The 13,660-nt window shown below is 35.2% G+C and overlaps 1 protein-coding gene across 11 annotated transcripts in view; it reads right to left on the bottom strand.

The window, feature by feature from the left end:
• The window catches only part of CACNB2 (calcium voltage-gated channel auxiliary subunit beta 2), a 1,902,347-nt gene that overhangs the window by 121,290 nt on the left and 1,767,397 nt on the right, over positions 1–13,660 (bottom strand). For all 11 annotated transcript variants that reach the window (XM_044064636.1, XM_044064629.1, XM_044064630.1 and 8 more), the window contains one exon: positions 2,559–2,654. In XM_044064636.1, coding sequence (XP_043920571.1) covers positions 2,559–2,654 — 96 coding nt within the window. The remainder of the gene's footprint in view (positions 1–2,558; positions 2,655–13,660) is intronic.

Here is a 13,660-nt window from a genome sequence, read left to right as displayed (position 1 = left end):
GTTGTGTTTATTCACATTTGCGTGGACTCTGTTATGGGTGTGTACTTTGGACACTTTTACACTTCTGGGGGCGTGTCCGCTTGCAGGGATCAGCCTACGGACACGCCCCCTACTGTCTTACACGGCCGTGTTCGACTTGGGTGTGATTCAGCATGCTCTCATGAATATGCAGAGCATGCTGACATCACTCAGTTTAACTGCAGCCTCCGTGTAAGAGTTATAACTCTTACACGGAGGCTTCGTGAATCCTGGGGAATGTGCAACAATGGAAAAGATGAACAGTGGGAGTTAAAAAATTAAGACATGAGAGAATGGGGTAGGGTATATATATGAGGGATATAAAATATTTAATTACACCAGCCTAAACATAGCAGCAAATTATTTTAACTTATTTTAAAAAAGCTTGAAATGTGTCCCTGGGAACAGAAGTGACCCAGATGATGTCTTAACAGAATTAAATGTTTTTACAAGAAAATTAAATCTAAAGCTTTTGTTTAAAGAAATTGGTAATGGAAATGAAATTCAAACTGAGAATAATGCAGATATATTAAAAAGAAAAAGTTATTTAATCCCACTCCTTCCCCATAGTGGCCACTTTTGAAAAGGTATGGAACAATGACATGTATCAAGTGTTACAAAATCAAAAAAAGAAACACCAGAATCTAACTAGAGAGGAAAATGATTGAATGAAGCTACTTAGAAATAACAGAAACCTAAGAATCATGAAACCTGACAAAGGTGGTGGCACTGTTTTAGTGGACAAAATGGATTGTATAAGCAGTATGAATGCAATTTTGAGTGACACACATATGTATGAAAGAGTTTCTATTAATGAAGTTAATTTAGCAAAATTGGAAAGCAAAGCAAAGTTGAACATTTTTACAGAAAGGAGATCCCTTATAGATTAATTAAACAAAGTGATTGTGGAAGTTAAGGAGTGATGGGGTACTAGATACAAACCCCTGCTAGGAACACAAGAACCATTCAAAAACTCTGTAAGAAAACTTCTGTCAAAAAACGATGCATATTTAAATGCCATGATCGCCCCTTATGGGTGTTATTCAAAAGATATAAGGAACATTATTACTAGAAATTGGGCAAACAGTGTACTTGTAACCACACCATTCTGAAACAGCTGACTTTGGAAGCTAAGCAGGGTTGGGCCTGGTTAGTTCTTGGATGGGAAACCACCTGGTAACACCAGGAGTTTTACTTACCTATTTATAAGTTTTGCTGTAGTACATTGTTTTAAAGTGTTTTTAAGAGTTTTTATTATGCAGTGATGAAGAAGTGCTTTGTAAAATATTATTTGGTCACTTATATGCATATATATATATATATATATATATATATATATATATATATATATACATATATATATTGCTGTATTTTTAGTTTTGTTTTAATTTATTTATGCAGTTTATGCACACTGATTAACGTAACTTTAAGAAACAGCAGACATGAAATGATTATTTAATTAAGTCTTATTAACCATAGGGTATAAAAATGGATGAGAGCTAAAAGATAGCAGGTTATGAAGAAGTCCAAATGTTTTGTTAGGACAAAAGTGCTAAACCTGCTCTCATGCTTTACTTTATTTTATTTTTTGGTGGTGTTAATAATAAAGTTCTGTTTTAATGGACTTTGGATCATTTGTTGGTGAATTTTCTTTCATCGCTGGTTGATTTTAAACATATTCTGTTTGCATGGGAATGTAACAACAGCTGGTGTCTTTTTGTGGCTACTACACTGGACTTGATTTAAGATTCAGTCTTGGATTACAGTGAGTTTATTCAGAAGACAATTTCTGTTGCATATGTACTGCTGAAGTGATTTATTTGCTATTTGCTGCTCAAACACCATGAACTATTTTTAGTTTTTATTGGTTTATTTTTGTTTTCACGGAGGTTCTCATTTTAGATTCAAAAAAGTGCAACTGAAATATTCACACACAACTGAAATAAATGTTTTTTTCTTTCTGTTTTGATGAAAAGCTCATTTCTCACAATTCAGGGTTGTACATGCTTCTCACAGTCTTGAATAAAACACCTGTTACCTGCTGTATTATTGAAATACGTCTAAAAGCACTTATGAACCTCCATATACTCCTACTTCTAAGGAGCAAGATGGTGTTCATTTAGCTTTGCAGTTCCAGTGCTTTTGGAAGTCAGAACAAAGTCCTAATGAAACAAAGCTGTAAAAGACCAACTTAATCGATTGAGAAGTGATGTCAGGTTACAATAGAGTCAAAGGGTCTGCTGGCATGGTACAGTTTAATAAAAAGGTGTCTTTAAAATTGAAATCTACAAAAATGGGAAATTCCAAGCAATAACCTTTACACTGAGTGGCTAGATTCAGTATATATTAATTTGCAATAATAGAACCACATATACAAGAACTATAAAAATGAAACTCTTAAAAAGCAAACAAGTAAAATAAAGGTGACCTAAAGTAGAGTTAATTTCAAATCTGACTCAAGAATAAATGAAGATCAATGAGGAAAAAATGCTACACATAATAATATGTTTGTGGATTTAAATTTTTTTTCATTTACTCACTGGAGGACATTGTGCTATTTTATCAGCTGCTACCATCTGTACATTCAGATACTTTGCCTGGGATTTCCCTCTGGATTTAATTAACCTCTGTAGGACCTGCAAAACAAGAGAGATCAGTATTCTAACAATAAAGATACAGAGTATCTCATTAAAGAGACATTTGCAGTTTCTCTTCATTTAAAGACATTTTATGAACATTTATTTTTAAAAGAACACTTTTCCTGGTCACAGGTATGAAGTGATGTTTATTCCTGCATTTAAATTAAGTCACATTCTAATTGCCCCAGTCTGCTCATTTACTTCAATACTGTTTTTCCTCACCTGTAGAACCAAAAATGCACAGAACACAGACAGAATCAGGACACAACTAATGATGAAAAATAATGCTTCCAGTCGGGCTGCTTCAGGGAAAACACAGTAAGAAAGTAAGCATGCATAGATGATACTAAGTCACGGCATCATCTTTACTTGCACATACTATACAGCTTCAGAATATGTAGGCAAAACGCACAGCTTGGGTGGTGACTCATAACTAAAAACAGCATTTACAGAAGTGTGAATTCCCAGAAATAAAAGGGATCTTTTCTGTAATAACTAAAACACATTAAAAGCTTTATTATACATTATGTACAATTCTAAGAAGGAAATAAAAACACTAAGAAATTTAGTCTGTATAAGGAAACAGTTTAATAGTTCTGGAGCCCCTTTAGCCACTAAATAATGTAATTCGACTTTATCTTGGCTTCTGAGGACTGTGTGGCAACAGTTGTTTTCAAGTATAATCCATATATTTATGATTTACATGGTACTGACACACTCATGTATATGCCTCATACCTTTCAACCTCTTAGTGCAAGATATCTGGACAAACCCTGCAATAATAGGACAAAGGACAAAAATAGGGCAATTTTTAAATATTGCTCTTATAAATTTAGAAAGTTACTAGAATAACATGATTTGCATTTTCTGAAAGAAATAAAGCCTGAAATTCAAATATATGGCATTATTTAGTGATTTCAAGCTAAACTGATTTGCCAGAAAACCACAAATGTTATGAGCAACAGACCAAAAATATGAAGCAAAAATCTGGACAGCTGAGAGCTATGGTATGCCTCATGTCCTTCTGCATGCATTCATCCATCATCTGTAATGTTTCATAATATATGCCTTCTGTTCAGTGCCATATAGTACATCATTTGTAAAACTTGAACTCATTTGCTCTGCAAAACATTTTGTGTCACAGACAAATATTTAATCTGGTTGCTACAACAGGAACATTTCCTTTTATATTTTGTCAGATTATATGATGCAACATCCTACATGCTTTGTAGTGCCCTCTTTCAACTGAACTTTTGATTAAGTACTAGAATAAATTCTGGCCAGACAAGGTTCAGAAGAAAAGATACAAGATTCAGTTACATACATTTTCCACCAGCTTCTGGCATTCAAAAAAGAACCATAAAAATGTGAATACTGGACTACTGCAGAATTACTTGTCCTTTTTTAACCAGAAAAGTGTGTGTCTTACAAAGACGTTGCTGGGAGAAAAGCAGAGAAACAAACCCATCTTGACGTTTTAAGTACAAGAATGAGAATGGGCCTTACCGTACACATTTTCCACTCTCAGTTGAGGCACAAACACTTTTTTGTATTATACCAACCTGAAACAAAATATGGTACTTACATATTATCGCAACCACATTCTAAACGACTTACAGTCGATGTATTGTGGCAGCCCTTCAAGCTATCGCTTTCTTTGGAAAAGAAATTCTACCTTTTTAGAGTGTAATGTTTCAGACACAAAGTATGTGGATATTGAACACATGAAGATGTTTTTCAATGTTATACAAGTCAGCATGCAAGTTGCACTGTATAATCTTTATTTTTCCGACTGAAACTCCTGCTGATATTAAACTGTGCTTTCAGGTTACTTTTTGTCTCACTTCTTATGTAACTCCATTTGATCATGGCAATGTTTTAATTGCTGTAACCCCTTGTGTTCTTCATGGTTGTTTATAACAGCATAAAAAAAATATGCGTTAAAACAAGAAAGAAAGATGCTGGTAGACCCCCGAATGGTAATGCCATCAGGAGGTAGAAGTTCGATGAGCTACATCGAGAATATGTTCTGTTTCTGATGAACAACAGTATCTTTCTAACACTGTTACACATATGTCCAAACCTCCAAGTTCAACATATCTGCCCAAAAACAAAGCATAATAGTGGGGCACAGATAAAAGGAAAAAAAACAGGGACAGATCTTTAGGCATTGCTAGTACAAACTTGGAAAGCTGTTACAATAACATGGTTTGTGTTGGCATGCATTTTCTTGAATGATAGGAAGTCTACATTCAAAGATTGCTTAGGCACTTCAATCCTCAACGACTGCCCAAAAAAAAAAAAAAACATTTTATTAGGAACAACCTAAAAAAAACAAGGACTTAATCCTCAACGACTGCCAGAAAACAAAACACTTTATTAGGAACAATAAAAATTATGCAGATAACATCAGCACATGCTGTGAAAATACGGAAAATTGACATGTCAGACAACTGAAACATTTAGTATTAATAAAAATCGATAAAAATAGACATATGTACTTTACTTAAAACCACCAACCCCTCCACCCCCAGAAAAAAATCGAGGATGAAGAAGTAGTATGTCGTTTAAAATGATAGCTTGCAATGCTGCTGGAGGGAGTTGTTTAGAATGTGGTTGCGATAATACGCAAGTACCCCAAATACTTTTTATATTATACTAAGATGAAACACTTAAAGATACAATAAATGCACACTAGTATAATGCTACAGAATATGAAGCACAAAGACTGTGCTTTGTAGATCTACAGTATAAGTAATGCTGCATATTTCCACTTTGGATTTCTCATCAACAAATATAAGATGGTCAGAATCTCTGTCTAAAGAAAAAAAAAACATTTAGTAAATTGGATGTGAATAATTTGGTGTGCATGTATTGATAGTGCCTACATCTATAAACTGCAGTGTAGGAGAACATTTGTCAGACACACTGCCACATTTCTTAATTACTAAGCATGCTATTCAGCAGACCACTGAGGAGCCTAGCCAAATTTCCCAAAAGTATTGCCTTATGAAGGGAGTTGCTCAGACACATACATCGATCAAATGGAGGTCAGACTGTGGACTACAGTGTTAACTGTGACACATGTGATACCACCTCAGATGGGACTTGAATCCACAATTCATGCCTTAGGACATCCATTAATCCAACAAGCCTACTTCACATTACTGTAATTCTTGTGCCATGTTTTTATATTCAGAAATGCAGATGCTCAGCTACAACAAACATGAGTGGGATGCTTTATAAGTTACACTTCAGGAATCTTGCAAAACAGAAACTTAACTGTAGTTGTTCTGCTGCTGGATAAAAAATAGCTTTCCATTTAAGAATAAAGGAACATTTATGTATGCAGGAAATGCTGTCATGAGTAAAACTACCAAGCATCGTCACATTACTTACACATTTGCATAACTACGATTGTTTTTATTAGAACACACCATCATACTTCACTCAGGTGTGGGCAGAGCTGACTTGTTTGACATCCTGAAGGCGTAGTCAGTTAAGTGTTATGCACATTTCTTAATTGTTATTCTAATTCTGTACTTTTTTTTCAACATTAAAAAGCTTAAAGTATAAAAAACTGAAACTCTAATGTCAGGCTTTGCAAACTTAATATTAGTGAAAGACAGCCACATTCAGCAAAGAGGCTACTGCTCCCTGCAACCCCTGCTATGCACAGTTTTAATTGCTTTGCAGTCCTTTTGGAGGGAGCAGGGGGCGTAAGCCCCTGAAGGATATTACTCTTCCTGTTTTTTACAACTCATTTGCATAAAAGCAGCAAATGAAAAACAGGTGTGACAGTATAAAGTTGGCCCACGTCACACTGGGGCAGTACTTGCAACTGTGCATCCTGGGTGTCCTAATACAAACAATCACCTGTATAAGAAATTGTACTTTTTGTCATTCATTCATGCATGAATTCCCCAAATAAACTCTCTATCCATTTCAGGGGTGCATGGGAATTGAAGTCTGTCTGCTCAACAGCTGCAATGCAGATAAGCTAATCCTAGGCAGGATGGCACATATACACACACTGCATGCATCCATACTTTTTGCTTCATATTTTCTCAAGGCCCAGTCTATGACTCAAACAATTCCACTTGTATTGGATTAGTTCATTTACCTGAGTAAAAAAATAAGTAAAACGCAGAATGTCAGCCAGCTAAACTTTTTATCAGAATCTTGGAAAACCCATATCATACAATTTATGAATGCTTGTATACATTAAAATATTTTAAAACAGTGACTCCAAATAGATTAGTTTGGATATGCAATCTTTCTTGAAATTAAAATATACCTGGGTTGATTATTTTTCCCATATCCTTCATATTTTTTTTTTCAAAACAGCTGGGCAGATTACTGTATTATCTTGCCATGTGCAGTGTTTCATAGGTTAGTTCTTTACCTCCGATAAGAATTTTTTTTCTTGCATTTTACAACTTATCAAAGTGAAATGACAGTCTGTATATTTCTAAATCTGTTGTAGGTGGTATGTCTGTGGAAACAGTGCAACACTTAACCACACATACAACATAGAGGGTTATAATCAAGGACCATTATGTGTTCCAGGCATGGATGCCAAGAAATTAACTTCAAGAGAGAAGCTTGAGAGGTGAATCTTAGCATCCATGTCAAGAAAACATAATTATGCCAGCTATGATCATGAGACCTGACCATAACTGATCGTAGTGCATGGAGTTTTATCTACTCCATGTACCACCAGTTACAAGAAAAAAGGCCAAAGTGTTTTACTGGCTTTGGAAGCCAGTAAAGCACTTAACGTATGCTGTCATGTAGACAGCAAGTAAGGAAAAAAGTCTGTGACAGTTTTTAAATACTGCCCTAATTTAAAGAAGATACTTAAGTGGATATATGAGGAAAGACATTCATGGACCCTTGAAAGTGAAGGAAGGGTCCTTCCCTTATTAGATCCAACTGTAACCACACTGAGGGAGTGTGTAACATTTTGTTACACACCTTTGAAAGTGCTATTACTGTCAGGTCTTGCACTACATAAGCATGTAACATGACTGCAATGCATGCAGCATGGTAATTATATTCTGATATTAAAAAAAGAGAATAAACCAATGAAACACCTGAGTGGTGCAAAACCCGATCTTAGCAATTGTTAAGCACCCCCCACTTAAGTTAAGATCAGGTCTAGTGCTTGGCAGTAAAATTTGCCTGCACTGACAGAAAAAGACATCTGTTTCTGTTTGCTGTCCATACCCTTAACGTGTCCCTAACGTCCTGTAAAAAAACTTAGAACTTTTTTTAATAATAGGTTGTGTTCACCTACATAATCTTAAGGATACAAACTGAAATGTATGTCATTATTTAGGGACTTCAGTCCTTAGTGGTTTGTTCAAAAAAAACAAAGATTTTATGAATAATGGACAAAAAAATACAAAGCAATAATCTGGGCATTCTACGAACATTGATACAGAACAGAGGCATATAGAGTGAGTGCAAACATAACAGAGTACTTACACTGCCTTTCTGACAGTGTCAACAAAGTGCTTTATGGCTTTCAAAGCAGATCAAACACTTAGAGATTTTTTTCATTGTTACTAACAGTACGTGGAACAGATAATACTCCATGCACTACAATGAATTATGATTGTCTCACCAATCATAACCCTGTGTTATGTGCTCTTGACACGGATGTCATGATTCACCTCTTGACCTTTGCTCTTGAGGTGCATTTCTTGGCATCCATGCCTCAAACACATAAGTGAGTTATGACTGGCAATCCGATCATAATCCTTTATATCTTTTTTTCTGATTTTGGAGCATAATCAGGGTACTCCATGCACTACAAACAGTATTCAAACCCCATGTTGTATTCAGTTTTGTCCATCTGCTGGCTAGGTTAGGTTGTTAAATGACTTTACAACCATTTCCACAGTATAAAATATAGGTGTTTAATCCAAAACCACAGTAAAATCCAGCTGGGGATTTGGTCACAATAAAATATTAACGCTGACACACAACCAGTACGTTTTCGTTTACACACTTCATCACATACAGCCATTTTGTTCAATTAATTCATTAAATACTCAATTCAAACTAGCTGGACCAATAAAATGTTAAAAACAATTAAATAGAATTAATTAAATATTTGAGGATGAGAATTTAAACGTTTATTACATAAATAAGTAAATACCATAAATTATGCTTAAAATGCTCAATGAAACTTTTGTAGGTGTCACCATAAATAAAATTCATATAATAAAACCTATCTAAGTATGAACCATTACAATAAATACTTAAATACTTAAAAGCAAAAGATACAAAAATGTTACAATAAAATATAAGTAAAATGTGAGTACTATAACTTAGCAGCTCTCAATTTTAAAACCAGGGTTTCTCATCCTCAAATTTTTAATTAATTGTATTTAATTGTTTTTAACATTTTATTGGTCCAGCTAGTTTGAATTGAGTATTTAATGAATTAATTGAACAAAATAGCTGTATCTGATGAAGTGTGTAAACAAAAGCGTACTGGTTGTGTGCCAGCATTAATATTTTATTGTGACCTAATCCCCAGCTGGATTTTACTGTGGTTTTGGATTAAACACCTATATTTTATACTGTGGAAATGGCTGTCGAGTGCTCCTTTCGGTTTATTGTTTTATCTGAGCCGAGCGCTTTCCTCCTGAACTTGCTTTTGGCTATTATAGAGGATGGACAGGCTTATTGTTTGCACGGAAGTTGCCCAGGGTGGTAGCAAAAGTGACAGTGCTATTTGTGACTTGCTGAGTAAGGTCACACAACTTGTGGACTTAATGACGCCATTGTGTCACTGTTTAATTAAACGGAATTCTGTGACATCACTTCCTGGGAACCAAGAAGCAGTTTTGAGCAGTCAGGGAGATGCAGTCCCTGGTGTTAGCGGTGTTGTCCGAGAGACTAATGGACATTTTATGTCTGGTTTTGATGGACAAAAAACCCCGGAGGTGTTTCGAATTGAAGGAACAATGAACAAATGAAGTGGAACTACCAACAACGATGTTGGGCACAATAAATTACCTCAAGATGACTATTTAAATTCTTCCAACGGCACGGACAGGTACCAGGTTAATTTAGATACCTGGTTAAACAGGAATGTGACTTTTGATGCTGTTGTAGTAGCGAATGACGAAAATGATACAACAATAATTTATTAAAATTGCATGATTTACTTTTTACATTTAAAAAATTAAGTACTGACAGCGCATATCTTAGGGAGTGTATCAAATTGAAAATAGTACCGAAAGGTTTAAGGGTGTACAGATAGCCTAATAATGTTGAGGAGGGTTCAGATTTCCATTTGGACCTGATTAGAATCTTTGATGCAAGTGGCCTGGATATTCTTAGGGCCATTATTAAGCAGAATGAGAAATTCCTAGAAACATTAAATGTAAGAATTAACAACATCAGTTCTATGTTAATGAATGATTTATTGTTTACTGTGGAGGATGAGAAAAAAAGATGTTTTAATTTAAGGGCAGAAATTGATGATAAAGTGAAATATATTGTCGACAAGAAAAAGCAGAAAATTAATAGGGGCCTTTTTGAATATGAACATAATATTTAATACCCTAAACCTAAAGGCCCTATAAATTTTGTAAATACTAAACATTATGGTAGAGATGTGGATCAGGGCCAGAGACTCCCTGAATATAGGGAACAGGTTGATTTTGAAGGAATGGTCCCGGTAAATAATGACCCTTTAGAATATCCTCCCCTCTGGAGGTCCGAGAGGTTAAAGAACAAGGGTTCCACCAATTACCATTAAGGCAACTAGAGGGGATGGAACAATCAAAAGGGCAGATAGAAGACACCTTGGGAGGTTCGACTATTGTGAGGAAAGGATCACAACTAACCTACAATAGTCACACCATTTTTAATTATAGTAGTTTAGATATTACAATAGTGTATTTTGAACTTTTTTCTAAAGGTTTTAAGTTTGTTCCAAATAGGAAATGTGATATCAGCAAAGTTTTAATTGATGTAAGGATGTTTTTATGCAAAAAGAACTTAGAGCTTTTATTAGAGGGGCAGAACACAATAAGTGACACAATGAAAAAGAAAAGTGTATGGAACCCCCCACTGCACCCACAGTTAAAAACTTTGAACATGTTTTGGACAAAGAATTAAGGGAAAGAACAAACACCAGTAAGGTTAGACCCAACCTGAATGGTGATGAGAAAGTACTTTTGGATTCCCTTAAAATGAATAAATACATCAGGGTGATGAAACTGGATAAAGGGGGTGGTACGGTCCTTATGGATACTGTTATGTACGAAGGGAAGATGATGGATTTATTGTTAGATGACAGTAAATATACTAAGGTATCTGTTAATAAAGTGCACATAGCATATAAAAAAATGTTATGTTGAATGATTTGGTACTCGAGGGTTGTTTGGACCTCGAGACCTTTAAATTTTTGTTTAACAAAGAGCCTAGGGTACCATCCATTTTTGGGATCCCAAATGTCCACAAGGACATTGAGAAACCCCCTTTAAGGCCAATTGTTGCTGCTGGCTAATCGATCACTGCACCTATAGCAAAATATTTAGATTTCAAATTAAAAGTATTATCCATGAGTGCTAGTAATGTTTTAAAGGACCCATGGGACTTTTTGACCAGTGTAAGGGACATCCAAGTAACAGACAACAGCAATATTATTTTTATCACCATTGATGTAGTCGCCCTTGTTACTTCAATCCCATATAAGGCTGGTATGGAATTTTTTGAAGAAAAGATAAGGAAAGAAAGTAAATTCACCGACAAAGAAATATATGTTATGATGACCTTAATGGAGATAGTATTGAACAATAATTATCTTTATTTCGAGGGTGAATTTTTTAAACAGATAAAAGGTGTGGCTATGGGGGCTATGTGTGCCCCTACATATGCTAATTTGGTCATGGCCTGGTGGGAAGAAAAATGTATTTTTGGATCAAAATTTAAAAATAGTTGGGCCCTCTACAAGCGGTTTTTGATGATATTTGTATATTCTTGACTGATGGTGAGGAGAAATTCCGCGAGTTTTTTGATTCTATTTCTAAAAGCACAGAATTTCTGAGCTTTACCTTCAAGATGGGGTACCAAAGTATTGATTACCTAGATGTTAACATTCGGAAAGGGCAAGAAGGTTTTGATTCCAAAGTGCATAGGTTAGAAACATATTGTAATTCCTTTCTTCATTTTAATAGTGCCCATCCATTCCATCAGAAGAGAGGGATATTAAATGGGCAGTATGTCAGGGGTAGCAAAATGACATCATTAGACAGTGACTTCATGGATGAATGTAATTTGTTGAAGCAAATGTTTTTAGACAGAAGTTACCCAGGGCTATTGATTAGTGACATTAAGAATGAGGTAATCTTACATAGAATTGATAGGTTTTTATCCATTCTAAAATCCATGGATTCTGAGATGTTGAAAAAGGGGCAAGTTCCTAATAAAAATACGACTGGTGTTTATGAGAACATTTCTGTGTCAGATTATAATGGTGACTCTAGTACTATTAGGAATGTGGTTCAGAGTGAGTGGGACAATTTTGTTAAATTATCAGATTTGAATTTAAGGTTTGATATACCCCTGAAATTTGTTTACAAGAAGGGTAGAAATGTTAAGGACCTGTTGGAGAAGAAATACAGGGAACCTGTGGCCAAAAAAACTGGGACCTACAAGTGTGGAGCATGTCAGCAGTGTCCTTACATATCTAATACCTCAGAAATTTTTATATACAGCAGGTGTAGAACTATTAAGTCTAAATCCTACAACAATTGTAACAGTAAGGGGCTTGTGTATATTGTTTTGTGCAAAACATGTGATGCATTTTATGTGGGTAAAACGGAGAGGTGCTTAAAGAGAAGGATATACGAGCACCTCTATGATGTTAAGAAAGGTAATAACAAGAATGCCTTATGTAAACATGTTCAGGTTTGTGTATCTGCAATCTTTTACATTTTTTGTGATTGATGAGGTTTCTATTGATAAAAGGGGTGGACCATGGGAGACCATGTTAGAATATCGTGAATTATACTGGCAGCTGGTTTTAGAAGGCAGTAGATGGCCAGGTTTAAATGAGACTGTCTTCATCACCCCGGTTTTAAAATACCTTTAACACAAAAAGCAACCCTTGATCAAGAGGACTATAGCTCTGACTTAACTGCCTCTCTAAAATTATACCACTCCAGAGGGGGACTCAACCCCACACCTCCTGATTAAGTAGGGCAAATTCTTATTCATTAGGCTTCTGGGATTTAAAAAAAAAGAAAACTGTAGGAGTTATGCAGCTGGACAGCCCAGTAGAAACTCAAACCTGACACTGTACCTGTCAAAGAAATCTGGCTAAAATCACTATTACCGATGGAGAAAATCCTACCACCAGTTTATGATATGCTCCACTTAAATGATAAAAATGAAAGAGTAGGTGGCGGTGTACTTCTTTATTCAAACCAATTAAAGGTAACAAAATAATATTAATCTACCTCTTTTTAATAAAACTGAAATCTTACCTGCAGCTCTACATGTCAACCAAAACACGGATCTACACACAATTATTTTTACACTGCCAAACTACGAAGAAATTAAAATTATTATTCTTGAGGGACAATATCTTGGAAAACTACCACAGTAACATTTATCGCCATCATGCTAGGAGATATTAACACTGAACTGAATGATCACAACAGCCCAGTTTATACAAATCTATAAGGAATCATTCAACTAATCAATCATGCTATCAGAAAAGATAAAGCAACTGCTAAGGAAAGTACACAGGATTGGATTCTTACATCCAAAACAAATAGTACAGATGAGGCAGGTTGTCCCATACAAAGTATAAGCAACCACAACCAAACTTATTTAACATAGAACAATACCAACATTAGCAGACTTAGCTCTTACAACTATGCAGACTCAAAGAAAAGACAACAATACACTCCATTCATCTTTATACTCACTTGTAACAGGACTCCTGTCAAAACCCTGCCCCGATAAGACTC

This window comes from Protopterus annectens, chromosome 3.part0 (genome assembly GCF_019279795.1).
Source record: "Protopterus annectens isolate FY-2018-M chromosome 3.part0, PAN1.0, whole genome shotgun sequence".
NCBI classification, from domain to species: domain Eukaryota; kingdom Metazoa; phylum Chordata; order Ceratodontiformes; family Protopteridae; genus Protopterus; species Protopterus annectens.
This window is presented reverse-complemented; position numbering and strand designations above follow the sequence as displayed.